Genomic DNA, 22,283 nt, shown 5'->3' with positions numbered 1-22,283 from the left:
TTCTTGAATATTGGCTCACTGTAATTGAATTGCTGGTATCGCCATTTAGACTCTTTGGGGTGGGGAATGACAAGGCTGAAACTCTGATAGCTTTACATATATAGCACCAGCCAGTAGATGAGGTTGGCAGATAGCTTTCTGTAGGAGAAAGCTGCTCAAATTGTCCCTGTAGATGTTTTTACAGCCTTCTATGGAGCAGCTAAGGGTGGCTGTTTTCAGAGACAGACCAAGGCTAGAGGAAGCTCTATCTTGCCTCTTCTAACGCCCCAAAGGTTTGCAATGGGCACTGAGAATGTGTGTAATAAGAGAACAGACTTAGTTTTGTGACCCCTGAAGTTAAAATATTACCAAGCTAAAGAAATATTGATGCTAACTGAGGGTTAATCATCATACAGTAGCAGCTTGTATGTTCTGCTTTATAGCCAAGTTACTTCTCACCACAGAGCTCACAACTACAATTTAAAAAGGCACAAAATGGAGGCAATGATAGCAGAGGATAAAAAGAAGCAAATATTGCTCTTCTGTTAAAATTTAGTTAGGTGCTAAAGAAAAAAAAATTGTAATCTACGAGCCATTTGTTCTGCTGGTATCTTTTAACTTTCTCCTGCCCCAAAGAGAAACACTTTTGAGCCATGAATCTTCAGAAGATAGGTCTGTATTCACTTATCAGCTCTTGCCTAGCAAAATCCATCTGAGAGGAGAAGAGCCCTAAGATCTTGTTCAGTGGTAAAAGAGAATCACCTTTTCCGTGCATCTCTGGAGATGGTAGGAATAAACACAGCACTGTTCCTAGCAGTATTTTCTTCACGCCACTTTGTGCAGGCTTGTCTTTAAGGGGTGAGGTGACTGACAGAGCTGCCTTTCTCTGGCTGTGTACCCAGTGGGGCTTTGCCCAGGGCTCCCAGGCACAGTACGGGGAAGGGACCCACAAGATGGCACTCCTGCAGCACTGCTGGGGACCACGGCCACGCTATGGCACAGCAACTGCTCTTCCAACACATCTCACTGCTAGCGAAAGGGAGAGGAAATTAGGACAGGTGTCTCCTGAGAGATGTCACAAACTGCAGAGCCCAGCAGAATATCTAATGTTCCTGAGCCTTACCCCCCATCACCAGGGCATTATGTGAGCTGCAGACTCCAGTACAGGAACTATACCCTGCATATATGTGATCGAGTAGAGATAGCTCTGTACTCCTTTGTGGTACTGCTTTGTGTTACTCCTAGCTATCCTGCCTTCCCAACTCTGTGACCACCCAGTGAGCAGGGCTCTCACCTGGGGCTCTAGCTGGGATGTCATCTTCCATTTTATTACAAATTACCTAGATCTTTGAGTAAAAGAGATGCATGAGCATACTAGTGATAGAGCTCCTTTAAAGCCTCTCTGAGTGGAGCACAGTGAAGTAGCTTCCTGGGCTGCCAACACTATCTTGCTGATAGTTCTTAGGGCTAGTAATTAGCTGCATGCTTTAAAAAAAAATGGGAAGGAAGAATTAAAAGAGAGGTTTTTTTGGAGGGAAAGCAAAGAAATTGGAAATCCTGGAAACCTTGTTGCCAGGGGCAGGACTAGTAGAAAAAGCTTTGTCCATCTGGACACAGCAGCTCTATGTTGTGGTTCAAAGTCCTGCCATGTGGGAGCGGCTCGTACCTGGGTCTTTCCTGGTAGTCTCTAAAGCACCTAATACTGCTGATAAGATGCAAAGTAAACATCAGCCCCTGTGCTGCTGCCCTGCCATGGGCCCATCTCTGTTACAACCAAAGAGGTGAAAATGTGCAGGAGTGATTAAAATAAAACCCTGCTGTAAACAGCTGGAGCCTGCTGCCTCCAGTGCTGTCTTCCACCTGCGGTGAGGGTGGCAGCAGGGAGAGACTGATTTTTACTGGCTAACGTGCCTGGGGGTCTTCTGTCTCACGGGTCTGAATGAATGGAAACCAAGTCCATTTCACTACTGTAAGCAGCTTGTAGGGCTGCTACTGAATCAAGGGGAAATAGCCCCTAATACATATTCTGTCACTTCATTTCATTGCATCTGTTCAGGTACCTTGCCAGCTTACAGAAACAGTAAAATTTTGTTCTCAGTTCCATTATTTTTCTGTCTGCTATCACGTTCAGTACAGCCTGTGCCTCTGAACAGCTGCTGCCCCTAAGGCACCGCAGCATGTGCCTCGATCTGTCTTGCCACTGCCACATTCACTGTCCTGCATGCTAATTTAGCTTCACTTCAGGCAAGGAGAGAGCAAGTAGCTGCTTTGACAATATGCATCCTCAATATACCAGGATCAAAACAACAATCCAGCATTTGCAGGGCTCATAGTACATCACTTAAATGTCTTTGAATCAAAATCTAGTAGAATGTGTTATTAAGACTAAATCTGGGCTGAGGTTGCTACTTGTTCTATGTTTTTGTCTCTGAAAAAATAAGGCTTAAGGTAGTACAACAGTGTTGTTAGAAGGAACTTGTGCTTTCTTTTTAAGAAAGATTTTGGGATTCCCCTTACAAATAGTTTTCCTTCTGAGCTGCTCATGACTTAGGTTGCTTCAGAATCTCTCAGGCAAGCATGTGCACACTAACCATGCCATTAGACAAGTAGGCAGGAGGGGACTTACGGAGTATCCAGTCCAAAGCCTGCTCTAGGTGGTACTATCACCAACACTAGAGCAGGTCAGCTGTCCTAAAGTCCTAAAAAGTGCTCAAGGATGGAGACTCCAACATTTCTCTGGATAACCTATTCTAGCATTGCACCAACTTCTTAGGGAAAAAGCTTTTCCCAGTGTCCCGTCTGAATCACTCAAGCTACCCCTTGTGGTCATTACCACTTGCTATGTCATCTGCCATTACCAGCAAGAGTTTGGCTTTTTCGTCTTTATAAATCACCTTCAAGTAGCTGTAGGCTGCTAATAGATATGGGCTCTAAGCCTCCTCTTTGCCATCCAAACATGCCCAGCTCCATTAACCTCTCTTTGCAGGGTCATATGCTACCATCTTGGTAGCCTTCCACTGGACCCTCCCTAGTTCCTCCCTATCCCCCTTGAACCTGGTGGGTAGGAAACTGTACACAATATTTCCAGGTGCGGCTTCACCAGCGCAAAGCAGAAGGGAATAACTTTCCTCAGTTCTCTGGCCATGCTCTTCCTAATATAGTGTAGTATGTGGTTTGTCTTACTCAGGATGAGATCGCACTGGTGCAACTTCCAAGTCCTTTGCAGTAGGGCTGCTTCTCAGCCAGTCAGTTCCCAGCCAGTATGGATGCATGGGATCATTCTGCCCTGTTGCAGAATTTCAAGCTCCTTCCTGAAATTCACAAGTCTCTGTTGGCCCAGCCCTCAAACTTCTCAAAGTCTCTCCACATTGAAGCTCTGTTATTCAGCACATCAATCACTCCCCGCTAAATTAATATCACTGTAAATTTGCTAGTTCCCGTTTCCTGTGGGATGACTTAAGGAGAGTTATTCCCACCAAAGATGTAGTCTATCCATTGAGATATATAACTTCGTAGCTATTCAGACAGACACCTAAATGTCTCAGTCTTCCTGTTGTGAACCACACTGAGGCTAAAATACAGGACCAGCTTTGAATGCTTTAATTATAGGAACAAAACAACAGAACTGTTGGAGCCAAAAGTGGACAAATACCACAGATACTGAAGCAAAAAAGAAAACTGTAGTTAGCCGCTTTGGATGGCAAGTCCCTGAACTTTCTTTGGCAATGAGCAGCCGGAGCTGTTCAGGGCACTAGCACTCATGTTAGGAAATGAAAAAGGTTTTGTTTGGTTTTCTATGAATATAGACATTAACTTCTGCTGGCCTGTTTGCTTTAGGTTAATGTTTCCATAGTGTACAGGTGTTAATGTGAGTTGTGAGTGTCTGCTGTCTGTCTCTAGCCCTGTAAAGAGCGGAGTGTGGTGCTGTAAATATTAGCCCAGTCAGAGAAGTGTTTGCACAGCCTTCCTCTATGCTTTCTCCAGCAGTAGTATGCCTTACAAATGGCCCAGGATCAGCTGTCTGAGTCTCAGCATCTTCTGCTCACTGATGAGCAGAGGCTGCATTGCTCAGTGACAAGTTCTGGTTTCGACTCAAAAGGGTTGTAGTGATCAAATCCCACAAAATACAGCAAAAGTGCCAATATGCTATAATCTTCAGAAGATGAGCACTATACTAAATAAAATAAGGTAAAACTAAGTAATATTAGCACATACTAGCACATATTGCAAACAAAATGCTTGTTTGGTCAAACCCATTCTTCCCTGGCTGTGGCAGTCCCAGATGTAGGGAAGAAATGCCTGGTACATCACTGAAATTGCTGCACGCTTTAATACAGTGGTATACAGTCATTTCAGAGGGAGACTAAAGATATGTGCTCTCATTTGATCCAAATGAGCTCCCCAGTGTCCATTGCTGTTGAGCTGAACAGAAGAGGGAAGTGAAACAACATCCTCCTGCAGATTTTGTGGGGATCTTCCCAACTGCAGAGAGGAGCAACTAAGGAGAAAACAGCACTGGCACGTTGAATGGACTTGGTCCACAGAGGAGTCTGCCTGCACCTCACACACAGTCTAAAATAAGATGAAACATAGATATGGACTGCCATGTGTCCAAACGTGCTGAATGAGTTCTTACTATAATAGATGACAAACTTTCACATACTGTATCAAGTCCTTCATAGCTTGGAAGCAGTCTGAGGAAGATGAACTGTGGTAGCTCCAATGAACTTCAAGAAAAACACAAAGGCCTGGCTGGGATTCTCTTAGTAAAAGTCTGGAGTAGCATAGAAACTGAGTTGTACTCACCATTTAGTGTCCTATTAATCAGATGTCCATCTGGGCCGCTCCGTTGAACCCAAAGAACACCATCATTGTCACTAGGACCCTTGTGAAGATTCTTGTTGCCACAGCAAGGCCAATGGAAGGCCTTTGTACACGTTGTGGTCCTGCCCTCTTGCGAGGTGTGGATCTTTTTGATGAACTGTACCGGAAGGGAAGCAAAAGGTAGGCAAGCTGTATGTCAGAGCTGCAAATTAATCCTCATAATGGTCAATAACATTGGAGTTGTCAGCCATCCTCTTACCTTTGCACATGAAAGAATTTGGCTGCCTTAGGATGAAAGTGGATCAACATCATTCTTTCCTTTTTGAGTCCAAAAATACACAGTGCAAAGCCCCTTCTCCCCAAGGTGAGACAGACCAACCCTTATTTATCTTCTCCCACCAAGCCAACATGATGTGTCATGGGAGAGGGGACTCTGAAAAGGCATGGGGCAGGGGGGTTGGAAAGCAGAAAGGTTCCAATATCAGTAGTCAAGAGCCAACTGTCTAAGTTGCACTAGTCAGCAATGGAAGCCAAGACGTGACAGGAATTAACTAACCTGTCTACAAAAGGAAGTGAAAGTGAAGAAAAATGAGAGACTGAACCCAGCAGGGGAAGTTCGAGATTTTTAGCCACATTTTTGGAGGTGCTGTTTGTAGGAAGAGGAAAACAAATGCAGTATTAAAGACAGTATAAGGGAAAAAGTCTTTCGCTTTAAGTGCCTGCAGTGTCCACACACTTACAGGCAACACGTGGACAAGCACTCAAAGTGGTATTAAGGCTAGGAAGATCAACTGCTGGTTTGCAGGATTAGTAATCAAATATCCTCCTTTACTCCAAAGCTTGGATATGTAATAATGTGACATGTATGCCAACAGAGTATCTACTGCCCTGGAGTGAATAACAACCCGAGGACTAGGATCCAAAATTTGTGGCTTTTACAGTCAACTCTGCTATCAGAGATTCACTGAATTACCTTGGACCAGTCATTGCTCTGTGTCCCCATTTAGCCAACTGTAAAACAAAGAGTATATTGATCTCTCAGTGGTTACATAACACTTAGCTTTATTAACCCCTTTTATTATGGAGCTGTGGACATACAAAGAGTTAATTTTATGCTAATGAATTTATTCTAATAGCTGCTATCCAAAATATCAGGAGCGTAATTAGTACTTCCCACTGGTAAGTCAGCTGGCTGACAGAAAAAAGTAGCAGGTATGCTGTGGGTTCATGTCCATACAGAGGATGAAATTATTTTTATTGGAATGCTTTTGGAGGCTCTGTACATGGGGTAGGTGCTACTATTTTCCATTAGAGGCTGTTGGATTGTAATCTGCATTACAAGGATCTGAGGATCCAGAATCATGAATAATTAAACAAAAATGAGAAGCAAACGAAGGCAGTAGCAAGAGGGGTAAGGGGAGGAATTGTGCAACATTGCACTGGTTGTGCTGCCTGCAGTGTACAGGGGTGAAAAGATAGTTCCTGTGACTGCTATAAAAGCAGTTAGCTCTCTTTGGCTTATGATTCTCAGCAGCAACAGTTAAAACCACACAACCTCTCTGAGGATGAAATAATTATGAAACAGGCAATGCAAACCTGATGCCTGGTCAGCCTGCACACAGCTGTCCTCTTCAGTCTCAATGCACATCCGTCAGGGAAGCATTTACCTGAGAGAATAAAAGCAGACAAAGATGGTTTGCTCCAGGAGTCAAAGAAGAACAAGTTCTGTCTTCACGGGTTGGAAGTTCACTAGAAGGGAACTGTGCAGCTCTGTATTAATGTTGGTGCTGGTTCTGTGAGATAACTGGTTGCCTGACCAGGACAGACTACAGAATGCTTCCCTCAGCTCTGCAGAAAGGACAGCCTATCACACAAATATGTGCAGAAAGGGCACCCTCCAACAGCAAGTCGCTCAGGAGCAAACTCTGCTTAGACTCTACAGAAAGGAAGATGAATGTGACCACTTGGCTCTGCACTCAAAGAATTTGCATGCAAATTGACCTCCTTTATGAGTTCAGCCAGTCTGTGCTTCAAGGTGACATCTCTACATGGACAACAATTCAAGTGAGCTGGTGTGTAACTGAACATGTTTAAATAACTAAGTGATGATATAGTGCCCAGATATGCAAAATATTGACAAAGCTCTGACAAGAATTTCCTTACTATGCTCCACAGTTGTGTCTGTTTCATTGCAGGACCTACTGACATCAGTAGCCCCGAATCAGCCAGAACCTATTTGAACCTACAAAGAGCAAAAAAGAGAAGATAAACCACTGAACCAAAGCTAAAAGCTGAGGAAATCAGATCACAGTTGATCACAGTTTCTGCAGTTGCTTGAGTAGGTCAAAGGCCTGGACCTTGCAGGGAATTAGAGAAACTGATCCCTGAGATATTCCACATTAAAGTGGTAGACGACCCCCCTAGGTCAGAGTTGGCCTATACAATTTCAAATGGAAAGACTGATGAAAGCTCTTGTCATACGGGGCTGGTAATTATCCAACTCTCTGAGATCTGTAATGAGGTTAAAGTGCTGCCTACAGAGAGAGGAGAGAGACCATGTGTGTGTCTGTGCATGTGCATGTGTGTGTGTGTTTGTGTTGGGGAGGGGGGGAATAAACAAACACTATTGTATGCCACTGGCTCCCAGGCAAAGATACGTGGAAGTTTTCAAAAAGCTGGAAATGGGACTGCCCCCCCCCGCAGTCCTGAGCCATGCTGACTAGTGAAGTGGCCAACCCATAAACACACATCAAGATACAGGACCTTTACTTGGACACTTGCCAAGGCAACCTGAAAACACTGCTACAGCACCGAGTTTTAATGTGGAATAAGAATTTTATTTTCCCTTTTAATCTGTTACAGAGCATAATTCAAAACTGAGTTAATGAATTACTTCAGTGGGCTTTGTGTCAAGATTTATGATCAGAGAATCAGAAAAACAGGCTAGAAAGGACCTTGAAAGGTCCTCTAATCTAATCCTCTTGAACCAAGGTGGACTGACCTATCTAGAGCTGCTCTTAAAAGATCTCCAGGACAGATGATCTCTTCTCTTTCTCTCCTACCTACAAAAGTTGTTAATCTGTTATAGAGGAATTTGTATCGGTCCTTGATAAGTCCATTTTTGAAATAAGTTGCAAGGTCATCTTCCACACTCTAACAGATTGTTTATGCATTCCAGAATTTTTCTAGAGCTTGAAGTTAAGATTAATGGTCTATGTTCTTTCCTTTCTCAAGGCAGACACTACGTTTTCCATTCTCCAGTCTTCTCTTCCATGAGGTGTTGGCTATCAATTCACCAAGTTACTGAAATCTGTCTTTACTTAGTCTATTGTTTCTGTTCTGCTGTTCTTACACTTCTCCTCCCAAGGATCGCAAGCTGACAGTCACTGCCATCCAAACTGCCCTCTACAATCACATACCTGACAGGCTACGCCTGTCAGCTACAATCAGCTCCCCTCCCCTTCTCCAGGGGCTATCATCACCTTCTGTACCAAAAAAGTCAGTAACACATTTGAAAAACTTCCTAACAGCTGGCACTCCTGTACTGACAGATGCCTGGGCTCTCCCACTGCTGCGCACGGGTTGATTCTGCTTGGTTTTATCAGTAGGTAGCTCGGAACATGAATGCTGGTGCCTCCTTCTCTTCCCTTTCAACAATCACTCGGACCACCTAGAAAAAATTCTCCTACTTCTCAAAGCAAGCACATGCATCCATGACATAGAAGTCAACATCTCCTCTTCCCCTGCCTGTTACTCCTCACACGTTGTACGCTACTGTATTAATAGTCCAGCCATAGTAATTATCCAAACAGCTCTCCACTGTACAAGTTACAATTTTGACTTCCAGCTCCACTCGTTAATTCTTCCCATTTCTCACAAAAACGTTGAGGAGTTCACAGGACCAACCCACTTCCTCCTCCTTGTTTTTTCCCCTGTCTTTTTCCTCTTTGTCCCTAGCTTTTCTTCAGTCTAACCTTGCTTTGTTTCCTCCCCCGAATGGTAACTGCAAGCCATTTACTACAAAGTTAAAAGGCCTCAGTTCCACCCACCATTTTCATTAAGCTCCTCTAACTATCTGATCAGACTCTGAAGCACAGTGAGAATGCTTCTCTCTCCTCCTTAGGGGGGGAGGAAGAGCCTTCAGTGTCTGTGGATAACTAGTTCACATTCAGAAGAATTCTCTCACATCAGCTCCCTGCAGTAAGCAGGACTAACCTTTTTCAAAATCCAAGAAGAGGGCAGCACTGAACTGGATTATGAATACTTAATTTGTTTGCACAATTATTACCCTTTCTATTAGGCTTTTTGGGCACACAGGGTAGGTCTCTACTAGTGCAAACAACCGATCTACAAAAGGTTTACCTCATTTTCATATACTAATATTTGATGTGCATGTGTATTTTTTCCACATTAGTTAATTTGATTGCAAATTAAAAAGAAGGATCTGTTCAACAAGAAGCACAGCTGTCCAAACGCCAGGCAGACTCTCAGATACGCTGTCCTCAGTGCAGATACCGAAAAATAGCTCGGCAGGGGTATAGCCGGCAACAGGTAAGATCCTGAAATAAACCCCCTCCCAGCAAACCAGTGGAAGGAGCCAGGAGCTCACGCCAACCCTTCCGCAGACCGAAGCAGCACCGAGGGACGCCAGAGCCAGGCAGCACCTGTCCCCTGCAAGGCCGGTACCGTCTCTGCCACGGCGCAGCCCCGCGGGTGCTCCTCGCTGAGCTACCAGCAATCACGGCTTCGCGCTCCAGTGCCGGGAAACGGCTTCGCTGCTCCAGCGAGTCAATAAACAGGAAACATTTTCCACAGAACTGTTTAAAACGTCCTTGCCACGCTGCCTGCCCCCCGGAGCCCAGCGGCTCTGCCGGATCCCCCGGGGAGCCCCAGCGGGCTGGAGCCCAGCCCGGCCCCCCGCCCCCGCCCGCTCACGCCCTCTGCCCTCCGCCGCGGCCCCGCGGGACGGAGCCCGGCCACCAGCGCGCCCGGCGGGGCCGCCCCCCGGGGCCGGTGCCAGTGCCGGGGCGGGCCGGGGGCGGTGCTCGCCGGCAGCCCCCCGACGGGGCGGGCGGCGCCGGGCAGGCTGTGCCGAGCCGAGCCGGGGCGCGGCGCGGCGGCGGCGGCCGCTCAGACGCCGGCAGCCCGCGCGCAGCATGTGAGCTGCGGCCCCGGAGCGCCGAGGGAGCCACCGCCGCGCCGCGCTCCAGCATGGGGCCCGCGCTGCTCCTGGGGCTGCTCCTCTCCCGAGCCGGTAACGCCGCGGGGCCGCGGGCGGGGCGGGAGCCGGGCGGGGGGCGGCGGCGAGGCGTCCCCGACCCTCTGCCGCTGGCGGCGGGGGCTTCGCACAGCCGCCCCGGCGCCACCGCGTCCCGCGCCCGGGGCCGGGCGCCCCTCGCCGCTTCCCTCGGGGCCCCGCGGCCGGGCCGAGCTGAGAGCATGCTGGCGGGGGGGGGCGGAGGGGAAGGGGGGGGTCCACCACGACTGGGACGAGCTGGCAGCATGTCCCACGCGTGGGGACCCCGGGCACTTCCCACCTGGCTCTGGCTGCGGCCATCCCGTGGGGACCCGCTTCCAAGCAGGGAACCCACGCTGCTTCTCTGACCTGAAACATGAGTTGCAAATACGGACGTGACCCAAGTGAAGCGATGCTCTGGGGTGCAGAAATACTTCTCCTCCAGCCAAGAGCTGTTCTAGCTCTTGGGAGACATCAGACCTCTCTGGGCAGATCCCTACCATACCTCTCTCGCTGATGACTTTGCTGAGAGCTTGGGTTTCGCTACCCACCTTCCATGCAGCCCACCTTGGGCTTCTGCAATGCTTCAGGCTAGTAGTTTTCTGAGCTGAGGCTTGGTCTGCAAAGACCGATCCAAGGGGTTCCTGCAAAGACCCAACTGTGCATTTAAGCTGTTTGTCCTGCTCTGGCATCTACTATTGCTAAGTCACAAGAGCTAAGGATAGAAATGATTCCTCTTTTCATCTTTTGTGCAGTCTTTGTAGTTCCTGTGACTAGAATTACCTAAGTTACAAAACTGCTCTGAAGCGTCCCTAGACCCCGGCTATGGGATGTCAGTGCTTTACATTCAGAGGAAGCTGCAATTGCTCGTATCACAATGACTGCCTCAGAGATTTCAGTAATTTCAGTAGCATAGTGGGATTTCAGTAGCATTTGCAGCCATGCGTAGATTTCCCTAAATTTTCTATTTCCAAATACTAATGCTTCTTAGTTAATCTGTGTTTAATAAAGGAAACATTTCCCCTCTGCAACTGTCCTCTCTTGCAGCAGCATAATGCATCAGGGGCATCAGAATAAGTAACTATAACTTTTCTTTTTCCTATTTTTTAAACTATAGAAGGACTCCTATGCACACGCGCCTTTAATACTTTCTGCAGCCTGGACCACAGGACATTCATTCTTTCACATGATTATCTGGAGTTATAAATACTAAGAAAATGTTTTAAAAAATGAAAATGTCATGTATTAGGATTTAAGAGAATGCATAAGTATTAGAATATGAAGTTCCTAGAAGAGGGTTTTTCTAAATTTTTCTGCTTTGATGCTTCCCATAGCTTTACCCAAAGGAACTGTTACAGGCCTGTGGTAGAAACACAGTCTATCCACTAACACCTAGGTCTAATCTGGTCTGGCAATTATCATATCACTTTAAAGTTTCTAAAATGTCACTTCAAGCTCAGGTGCTTGTTGAGCAGAATTCTTAAGGCTAGGAAAATATGCCCTGTTCTTCTATAAACTTACTACAGCAGCTGCTGCAGGCCACTGTTGGAGATGGGATACTGATAAGATGGTACTTTGATCTTGCCTGGTGGGGTAGATCAGTTTGCTCAGCTTAGAATTCCAACCTACTGGAAATAATGGACCCATTAGTATTGGGAATTTGCGCTGTTTGCAACCTCACAGGATGTAATCACACTCAGCACGGTTATTAAGGTAGTGCCTCGATGTAATGACTAACCAAAACCCCTGGTGCTGGGTACTAATCATTTCTGGTTAGAGAGGTTTTTCTTTTTTTTCCCAGAGCACTTACAAAGTCATACAGTCTCTACATCATAGCCAGATTAACAATAAAGTAAAATCAGTTGCTAGAAAAGCCAAGAAACGCGTACAAGTGGGAGAAAGACACCTAGATAACATTACTGGGCTGTAGGAAAAGTAGAAAGTTTGAGGAGTAGACTAGCATGGAATTGCACGGGCCACTGCTTACAGCAAATAAACTACTGAAGCCAGCAATAGAGAAGAAAGTGAGAATACAAACTAGATAGTGAAGACAGTATACCAGATAATATGAGCTACATCAAGATTTTTTTCTAACCTCTAGAGTAGGCAGATTGAAAAAGTAGTACTGCACCTGCTGAACAAGGGAATGGCAGGCGAGAACATATATCCAAAGAACATCCAAGGTAGATGTTAGGCTCAGAGCAGTCATTTCCTAAAATCAGCTAAGCAATATTATCCTAAAGGGAAGCATCCTAGCCTGCACAAAAATTGCTAGCAATCATTGTACTTGAACTGTAAACACAGACTCATAAGCTACAGAAATGAAGATAGATTATGGAGTTAATTCACCTACTACTGACTTCTGCCAGAGACAAAATAATATCAGAGCCCCCTTCTTCTCCCCCATCCTCAAATATTATTATTAGGAGAGAGGAGAGTCCATATAATAAAAAAAACAAAAAAGGAGCCAAAAAAGTTGTCAAGCTTTAAAGATGATATTGTTAAACTGAGATTATTTAATACCTTCATAGGGAAGAATCATGTTATAGGCTTTCTATAATAAAAAGGTAGGAGTATGTGTGTGCACATATATATATATATATATATATATATATATATATATATATATAAAAGCATATGTGTGCATGTTACAAAAATATACATAAACAGACGCATACAGTCAGAGTTCAGAAGGGACCAACAGATGAAGGCAGGCAGACCAAGCATGCATCCCAGCATTTTTGACAGGGATATCCAGGACTGAGTTCTATATACTGTAAATTGATTACGTATTAGGACTTCTTTGATATGAAACTATTTGCATCTAATATTAAGGGTTTCTTCTATTATGCAAATAATACATATTGTTATTCATTAGTTTCCAAGTTGCTGTTACACCCTCCAAATAGCTTTCTCAGTGCATCTCTTGGCAATGGCAGCAGCGCTGACTCACAGCGCACAGTATGGTACGGTATTAGTACTTGCTTATTTCACTGAGGTTCTAAGTGATCCAGATGGGAAAGCTCCTTCAAAACAGCCCTCAGCAACACCGAGGTTTCCATAGGGATTTACTGCTCCACGCAAATAGAGCACTCCTGACCCTGACATGGTTGAAAAAGTTAAGCCTGATAAAAAAGGTTTTATTATAAAAAATCATTTTTAAAATTTTTCTTTGGTCATTTCTTCCCCCTTTCATCCATTAATACTCATCCTTTTGTTTCTAAAAGATTAGAGTGCTTGTTCCCTACTACTCTGTGCAAGGACCCCAACCAGTTCTGCCTCTTGAGAGGGGTCTGCTGAATACGGGATCCCAACAGTAACAACGACAAGGTGCTCCCGTGGCATTCACCACGACTGAAATCCTAACAATCCTTTCCCTGTTTGACCAGGAGACCTCCTGGCTCTGCCGAGGAGTGACTGCCTAGCCGCAGAACAGCTGTGCCTCTCGGACTCCACCTGCAATGCCACCTACAGGATCCTGGAAACCTGTGCCCTTGCTAAGACTCGCTTCCTTCCACTGGATCACCGCAGCAGGGACAGATGTCTGAGTGCAGAGCAAGTCCTTGGAAACAGCTCTTTACTGCACTGCAAGTGTCACCGGCGCATGAAGAGACAGGAGCACTGCTTACGCGTTTTCTGGACCGTTCACTCCAGCATGACAGATGGTGAGATGAAATAATTATAAATTTACGAGGTGTTAGTAAGCCCCCCCACCTGAAAACAACTGTCAGAGGCCACTTCCTAACACTACAGGTTATCACTTAGGAACCACACCTCCTACTGAAGAGGAATTGTTATTGCTCTGTTTGATAAGCATAGAAAACTGATCTGGTCTGGGACTGGCCCTTCAAATATACCAGGGATCCTAATAAACAAAGATAGCTACTTAGAGACTTAAATTCAGTGCTGTGAGTGGAGACTCCTATGAAAATCACCTCAGTCACTTCTTTCCATCCCTGGAAATGGATGTGAGATGACAAGACACAATGTAATGGCATCCCTAAGGCTGCTGCATTTCTCCAGCTTCACTGGGATGCTTCCGCCTGGACTCCCACTAGAAGTCCCCATGCTGCTAATCCTCACTAGCACTGAGATAGACCACATAGACCAAATCCCAGCTAGAGGAAATCTAATGACAACATGTAACGCTGCTGCTGTGCAGTAACACCTTTGCGTCTCCAGCAGAACCACGTTTGGCATTTAGCTTTGAGCAAGGCAGAGCCTCTCTGAGCACCAGCCTGAGGAAATAGCCAAGCATAAATAAGAAAGTCAGTCCAAAAGCATATGCTAGTCACAGAGCATTTCTCCCACTGCATAAAATATTTTGTGTCTTGCCTAGGTTATTTCAATTTGGAGACCTCCCCATATGAGAATCCAGCAAATGAAGAACACTGGAAGACAGATTACAATAAACTGGCAGCTCTGGTATCAGGTAGGGATTGTAACAGGCTACATGATATAATGCTGCCCTTTCTTAATTTTTCAGGGACTGAAGTTTATTAAGGGAGAAAAATGTTTTGGGTAATGACACCTTAAATCAGAGCAATGCTTTCTCTGGATGCTTGCCTATATATGGCCCCTACCAAGTGTAAATACTGCCACAGATCCAGGCTCCATGAAACAAGGAGTAACCTGCAATGATGCATTCTCTGAAAGAAACACCCTAACATCACCAATAAAAAAGGTGATTTATCACTGCAGTGTCATACTACAGGCACCTGGCAGAACCAATTGCTTTGTTTTCTCTGCTGTTCCCCATTTGAACAGCTAGTAAGTAAGGGCTTCCACTCCTCTCTGAGACTTGCTTCATTGTTTCTGGGTTTCTTTTGGCTTCGTAGGCTCACAGTTAGCAGGAGACGCAACAAATCCATGCCTGAAAGCAACTCATGTTTGTAATCTGAGCAAAAAGTGCGTTCGTCTGCGCACAGACTATGCCTCTATCTGCACCAAGGGAGCAGGAAGTGAGGACACGTGCGATCGCCGCAAATGCCACAGAGGGCTAAGAAATTTCTTTGAGAAAGTCCCTGAGGATTTCACCAAAAGGATCCTATTCTGTCCATGTCAAGATGAACTTTGTGGGGAACGACGCCGGAAAACTATTGTCCCTGATTGTTCCTTCCAGTATAACACCAAACCCAATTGCCTCTGGCTTTTGGACTCATGTTTAGAAGACCACATCTGCAAGTAGGTCTGGCAGCAGAGGACATTAGCCAAAAGAAGAGAACAACATAGACACTGATGGTCTTGTTTTCCTTCCTACAGATCCCGACTGGCTGATTTCCAACAAAACTGCCAACCTACAGGCATGTCCCCAGACGGCTGCTCTCAGCACAACCATGCTGCATGCCTGCAGGCTTACATGGGGATGATTGGTAAGTGATACCCCCGGGAAAATACAGGGTGGATGCTAACAGGCAGTAAACTGGCAGGCACACTCCTCCTCATGTTGTGGAAGACTGACTTGCTCTGCTGCAGGTGATAATGTTCAGTGTATTAATGAATATGCCTTAGCCTGATTGATGCTAGTGCTCCTTTTTGCTTGTGATGTAAACGCAGCCCAGAGCTCCTTCATGAGATCTGTCACTCTGCTTAGTCCCATCCTCTGCTATCAGAGCAGCAGCACTTGCCCAGGATTCTTGCACTCCTCTGTGCATCAGCTGGTGCAAACTGCTGTAAATGCTTGACCCCCAGGGCCCTCTCTGGCTGTATGAACAAGCCATTCATGCAGCATGTTCATACAACAATACATGCAGCAGGAGCTACACCATGAAGCTTTGCCATCACAGCAGAATCCAGTTGTAGGATCCTTGTTAAACCTAATATTCCCTCATTGTTTGACTTTTAGACTCCTACAGTTTGTTGAACTTGTACACACTAGCTTCTCAGAGCCAGCAAAAGTAACAGGCATACAGGGCACTGCCAGTTGTTAGAGGGAAGGCTGTCGGTTCAGACATTCATTGCCAACCTGCTCATACTTCTTGGGAGTGGCTTCCTGTGGATCTGTACCACATGCATCTTGTTAAAAGGGGAGTTGTAGAGAGCAGGAACAGCTCAGGATCTAGACAACACCTTTTGGTTTTCCAGATTTCTTTGCTATTCCCATGCTAAATGTGCTCTGGCTAAATGGCACACTACAGCTGTGCAGCATTTGTCTGGCAAGAGGCATTTGGCCACACAGCGTTGACAGCTACCTAAGAAGTAGAACCTTCTGCTGCCATATGCCAGTACTGCAGTGGAGTGTCTGCAGATGTTTCACATCCTCCAATCCGAAGTTTTCACCAGCTTCAGTTATCAACATCTCACCATCAGATTGCCTGAATTGGAGGCACATTCTCCACACACTCTCACAGAGCAGCAGACTGCACATAGGTGCATCATCATGGAAGGCTTATGGCTCCAGAGCAGCTTTCCCTTAAGCATAACAGGACTAATCATACTTCTTTCATTTGGTAAAGTAAAACCTGATTCCACTTTCTGGGGCTTTGGGACAGGCACACCTATGACACCCAACTACGTCAGTAACTTCAGTGTGGAAGTCTCCCTGTGGTGTACGTGTGAGAGCAGTGGCAACCAGAAGGAGAAGTGTGACCAGATACTGAGCATGTTTGAAAGCAACAAATGCCTTGGTAAGTGTCACATAACAAGGAATTGAGGAATAACAGCTCAGCACAGGGAAGTTCAAATCTCGTTGATTTCAAGATCCTACATTGCACTTCTACATATAATTTGCCTGTTCCTCTTAAATGTTTCCATGCTGTCCTACCCAATCTATGGAACCAGCCTGGATCTGCTCTCAGAAGTGTTTCTGTATCTTTTACCAAAATGTCTGTTCATCGCAAACACTTGTCCCTGAAGCTATTACCACACAACACTCAAATGAAGGGGGTGGAAAAAATATATACCCTCATAAAAATATACCTTCAGTAGAGGGGTTCAGATGTGCTGTATCTATAGGTTGCTGAGTAGCAACATCAATGCACCAAGATTATGGGAGGTTTTTATTTTTTTCCTCCTTTCCCATGCTGTCTTTGATCCTCATTTATTGGGACAAGACAAGTAACTCCTGACATAGCCCCTGTGTTTAGATTCAGCATCATAGCAGTAGATCCCAAATCCTGTTACATACAACTGTGCAATCCTAAGTCTGCATTTCTTTTATCTCCCTGGCATTTTAGCAAAAGACTTTAATAAGATTTAAATATTTTATGTTTATAAAAGCTTCCAAAGGACATAAAGAAACCAGGATCATTAGATAACTAATTAATATTTAAATCTATTTATTGCTATATAGAAAAGCCTTACACCCAGCACCACAGATGCACCTACAGCATAAACAGCTAACCTGAGATATTACATATCTGCCCCTTAGGAAACAGACAGCTGGCAAAGTCCCATAGGGACCCAAAAGTCCTCAAGTACAGTGCAAGTCTGCTTTGCAGTCTGTTCTGAGTCTCACAAGAAAACCCACACAGTAACAGGCCGTTCATTGAACAAAGAATATGCATTCTCTATATCAAAAGGCAGCCATGCAGACTGTGAGTACATTTCCCTTAGAATTCTGTGCGCTACACTCCAAGGTGTGCACAAGAAAAGCACGTAAGACTCTTGCTTTACTTTTGTTTGCAGAAAATGCAATTTGGTCTCAAATGCGCCTGAAGCGGACAGCTCTGGAGAGACAGGAAGAATTGTTTTATTCATCTTCCCTAAGCTTCCAAGGAGACAGTGCCAGCACATCGCTTGCTTCAGAAATGTCCCAGGTATGCATTGCTTTGTTGCCTGCACAAAGCACTGAGTAAAGTGGCCTAGACAGAGTATTTGCAAAAAACAGTATCTGGCAACATGTCACGTTGGATACAAAAGGGAGGGAGCATGTGTTTGCAGAACCTTGGGCCACCTCAACTCAAGCTATTCTTTCCACAGACAAGCAAAAATAGGAGGCCATACTGCCTGGCTCCAGAAGTTTCCTGTAGTCTCATGTTAGTGCTCAGAACTGGAGGCTGTGGAACCAGAGGATGGAGCACAAATGGGTCTAACTGGGATTCATTCCTCCTTTACATTTCCTAGGTGACTGAAGTGAAGACACAGCGAGACATCTCTGAACACAACAGTATGCCTATGGCCTCCTCTGTATATTCTGGAGCTGCTATTTCCTGGCCATCTCTGGCTCTGTTCCTGCCCCTGCTGCTCAGCCCACCTTAACTTGACTCAGATGGCATTTTTCCTTCCCATGTTATTAATCTTATTCCATGTCCAGGCATCTCCCCCTATTAATTTACTCTTGGCAAACAGACAGCCTCCAGAAAAGAGGAATGGAACAGCCTTAACCCAGAACAGCAATCACTGAAAACTTCCCCCCAACTCACACCTCACTTTCCCCCGACATGTCTGTATTGAGAGCTGCAGATTTGCTGCCCACTGATGCTTCTGCTATGTTAGCATTTTGAGGAACAATCAGTCAGGCTAATATTCAAGGGCAATATTTTAAAACAAAAGTCTGAATTCTTTCAGAACTTGTACAGAGTTTGCTTTCTGACTGCAGGGAGAAACCTGACACAGTGTGTCCTACTGCCCCATCTTCTGGAGCTCTTCCTCGGGCACAGAGTACAGCATACCATTCTAAAAACTAGAAGTCCTCACACTCCAGGATGGGCTGCAACTACAGCTAGGTAAACATACACATAAAGTTCCTGTTAAACACCAGCTCTGTATTACTTTCAGTTCCCTTTTTCAAATTTTTCAAATCCATTTTTTTAAGCATATGAAAAATACCATCCCAGATCAAGGACACTGTGCTCCAGCTTAAATTCTTGCTCTGTTTTGCCCCTTGCAACCATATATTAGCCATTACCATGGCTAGCAACAGACTGGGGTTTTGTGGGTTAGGATGCATTTCTGTACTCAACCGCAGTAAATTTAGCCTTATCCAGCCAACCATGACTTTTCGTCTGACCTAAGGGTGTGCCTTCTTAGGAATACTTTGAGAAAGTATAGAGACTCACTGAAGCTATATTCACCACAAATCCCCTAGGACATTCAGTGCAAAGACCTCCGAGAGCTGGAATTACCTTGCACATCCCCATATATTCAGCTATCACTGCCGCCGCCCCCCCCCCCGCCCCCCCCGCAATCTCCTCTTCCTCTGCCAGGTTCTATTTCATGACCTGTTTATTCCACGTGTAAAAGTGTGCACTGTGTAACTGCTGTTACTTTCTGCTGCATTGGCCTGTTAAAATGTGGTGTTAAAGTGCATATTGATTTCTGAGCACAGGTTAATCGTCCACAGTCAACTGTGTGTAAGAGTTACCCCATCAGTCGACTTACGTTTTCAGTAGAGCTAGGAAGTCAGCTCCAAGCAGCTTCTCTGCATATAGATAGTCTCTCTTGCGCAGCCTGTGAGATACAACAAATCTGAACAATAACATGCACAGCTGAGCAATATTACAATCCTGAATAGATGCAGAGCAGGTGGGTATCTCTCTTCACTCCGTGCTTTATCTGTGCCCAGAAAGGCACCAACTAGGCAATGTGCTGTGATTCCCAGTCACTGTCAGATACCTTTCTACTAGAGAATCTCCCACTGCTGCATGCATAGGAGCCATTATTCTTCTGCAGTGATATTTCAGTTTCAAATTCCAGCCTTCTCTTTACTTCCTGGGCAGCTACAGCAGGAAAATCACTGCATGGAGCAGAACCACCTCCTCTGTCCGACAGAGAAGTAACAACTTCTTTCCATGCAGTAGGAACAAACATAGTGACTTCTTAATTCAAAGGAATATGAATTCTGACATTTCCCATTACCTACTGAAATGTGGCTATTTGGATCAAGAGACAGCACTGTTCCCACATTTTTGCTACCCCTCTTTAATGAAAGCAGAGTCCATGTTACCACAGGACTTTGAGATCTACATTTGGCCATCCTCCATACAGTGGGTCTAGAAATCTGTGTGAAGGCTCTTGATTGTAATGCAGCAGGTTCTGCCATCTTCAGAGTTTACAGGAGAATGACAGGAAAGAAAAAAATGTTTTTCTTCACAATATCCCATGCACCAGTGAGGACATTTGTAAGAACGACAGAATAGCTTTCACTGGGCAATCTGTACTACTTACACTACGTGTGGCATTCATCTCCCAGTCACCTGCACTGAACTTTCCTTTTTCCCCCACCATGTTCCTCCACCAGTGCTCTCACACAGGTTGATATCGGAAAATGTATTAGCATTTTGTGCAAAAAAATAAAAAAAAAGAAAAAAAAGAAAAACAAGCAAACAAAAAAAAACCCAAACCAAAATACTAATATCTTTTGCCATATCAGCTTGTGTGAAGTGTAGCCTCTTACTCCTAGTAACAAGGTGATGAATTGCAATTGCAGCTTCCTGTCATGTCCTGGAGTACAAAGGAAGATGCTTTACAGTTAAACAAATCCTGCTCTAGACAGAAATTAAAGCAAAACACAACATTTCAGATTTTTCTCCAAATGTCCTATAACCTGTTCCAGGTAGATATATGTACCTTTATATACACAGCTGCTTCTTATGATTGTTCCATCGATAACTGCAAACAAAATCCACATCTAAATACACTTGCATTCACAGATGCTTGCACTTATGTGCACAAATCCATTTTCACTTAGGCTTTTGTAACACCCGATCTCCAAATATCACACAGCATACATGCATGCACAAGCATAACTACTAGAATTGTCTTGCAATATCAGTATCAGTCCAATTCTGCCAACGCCACCAATAATGAAAGATTGGCACACTTACCCAAACCCATTCAGAACAGTTCTTTCTATCTCTACTACACAGGAATTTACATGAGGAAAAAAAAAATCTCAGCTTCAGTTCCCCAAAAACTGGAATACAACATCCTGCAGAGTATCCTTCATCTAAATACAAAAATAATCTAATAGAAATTCTCTACACTGACATTCTTAACACTGAGCTCCCAGCAAGCATACAGAAAGGAGGGAACTTTCTAACTGTTGTAATGTAAATTATTTTTAAGAGTGTAAAATAATGCCAAATCTCACTAATAAAACTTATCTTGCAGCTCTGGAAGTCTCCTGGCTTTCTTTGCATTCAATGGAAGCTACACTCCCTGTATCCTCCTATCAAAGGCATTATGAGAAAGGAATTCAAGGAACAGAATTAGAAAGGAGCTCTTACAAGGCCATCTCAGAACAACAACTTTCACAGACATCACTCACTGTCAGGGACTTCAAACATGACTTCTAGAAATCTGTCATAGCTTTAAATCCCTTAATGTGGTCTAGTGTAGCCTTTACAAAGGGCATTCATATAGGTCTTCTCCAGCAGTAAGTTTCACAGTCACCATGTTAGATGAGAGAACCAATGCCCATTTCCTGCCCAAGGTCATAAGCAAGCTGATGCCAGAGATAAGCCTTGAATTTGGAATATCAAGATTACTGTGCTTCTTTAAAATCATTCCCACTTCCTCCAACAATTGCATAAGTTTAAGTAAGGATCAAGTGACTGCAGTTTTCCTTTTAAAGGGAGGCACAACCTGTATCACAGATACAGAAAAACTAACTTTTGCTTCAGACAATTCCCAGCTACAAATCCCTGCCACAACTCCTAAAAATCTGCACAGTAAAAAATAACTTCAGACTGATGGGGGAACACCACAAGTTCAGCACCCATAAAGAATGAAGGTATCTTTTCAATACACCATAAAAATTACAAGTCACCATGTCTGCTAAAACAGAAGCCAACTTTACACAAGAACACATGAGGGGAAACTCAGAGTAATCTCTGAGGAGTCTGTGCACCAGCCAAAGCTTTTGGGGATGACAGTGGAGAAGCAAGAAACCCACCAGCACTGCTGTGGAATCACAACCAACTGCTATTCTACACTTGCTTCTCCCATCAAAACAGATGGGGTAAATAAGATCAGTAGCGAATCACTTCTACCTTGGGGATTTTGTGGCTGAACCGTTTTCAAGATGAAGGTTCTGTTGAGAGGTTCTGCTGAGATTGAGCTTGGTCTCTAATGGAAGTTCTTCTTATAGGTGATTAACTCTCCTCCAGGAAGTGATTAGCTGTTTGGGTTTCTTGCAAAACCCAGGGTTAGCAGGGGTCATGGGATACAGCACTTTCTCCAAGTGCCTTCATGAAAATAGCCCCACATCCTTTCCATTTACAGCTGATCACCTCCATTATCCACAGGCTGGGAGGAGATGATCAGTAATTGTTAAGTGCTTGAATCAGACTAATAGCTCACT

General features: G+C 44.7%; 1 protein-coding gene across 1 annotated transcript; it reads left to right on the top strand.

Moving 5' to 3' along the window:
* The first annotated feature begins 9,886 nt into the window (after positions 1-9,886).
* Positions 9,887-21,099, top strand: GFRA3 (GDNF family receptor alpha 3). Its single transcript, XM_064521229.1, has 8 exons — positions 9,887-10,057; positions 13,429-13,704; positions 14,379-14,471; positions 14,878-15,223; positions 15,302-15,411; positions 16,531-16,665; positions 17,666-17,796; positions 18,104-21,099. The coding sequence occupies exons 1-8, from the start codon at positions 10,015-10,017 to the stop codon at positions 18,236-18,238; spliced, it is 1,269 nt and encodes a 422-aa protein (XP_064377299.1). The 5' UTR covers positions 9,887-10,014; the 3' UTR covers positions 18,239-21,099.
* Positions 21,100-22,283: the final 1,184 nt, after the last annotated feature.

Source organism: Dromaius novaehollandiae, chromosome 15 (genome assembly GCF_036370855.1).
Source record: "Dromaius novaehollandiae isolate bDroNov1 chromosome 15, bDroNov1.hap1, whole genome shotgun sequence".
NCBI lineage: Eukaryota > Metazoa > Chordata > Aves > Casuariiformes > Dromaiidae > Dromaius > Dromaius novaehollandiae.
This window is presented reverse-complemented; position numbering and strand designations above follow the sequence as displayed.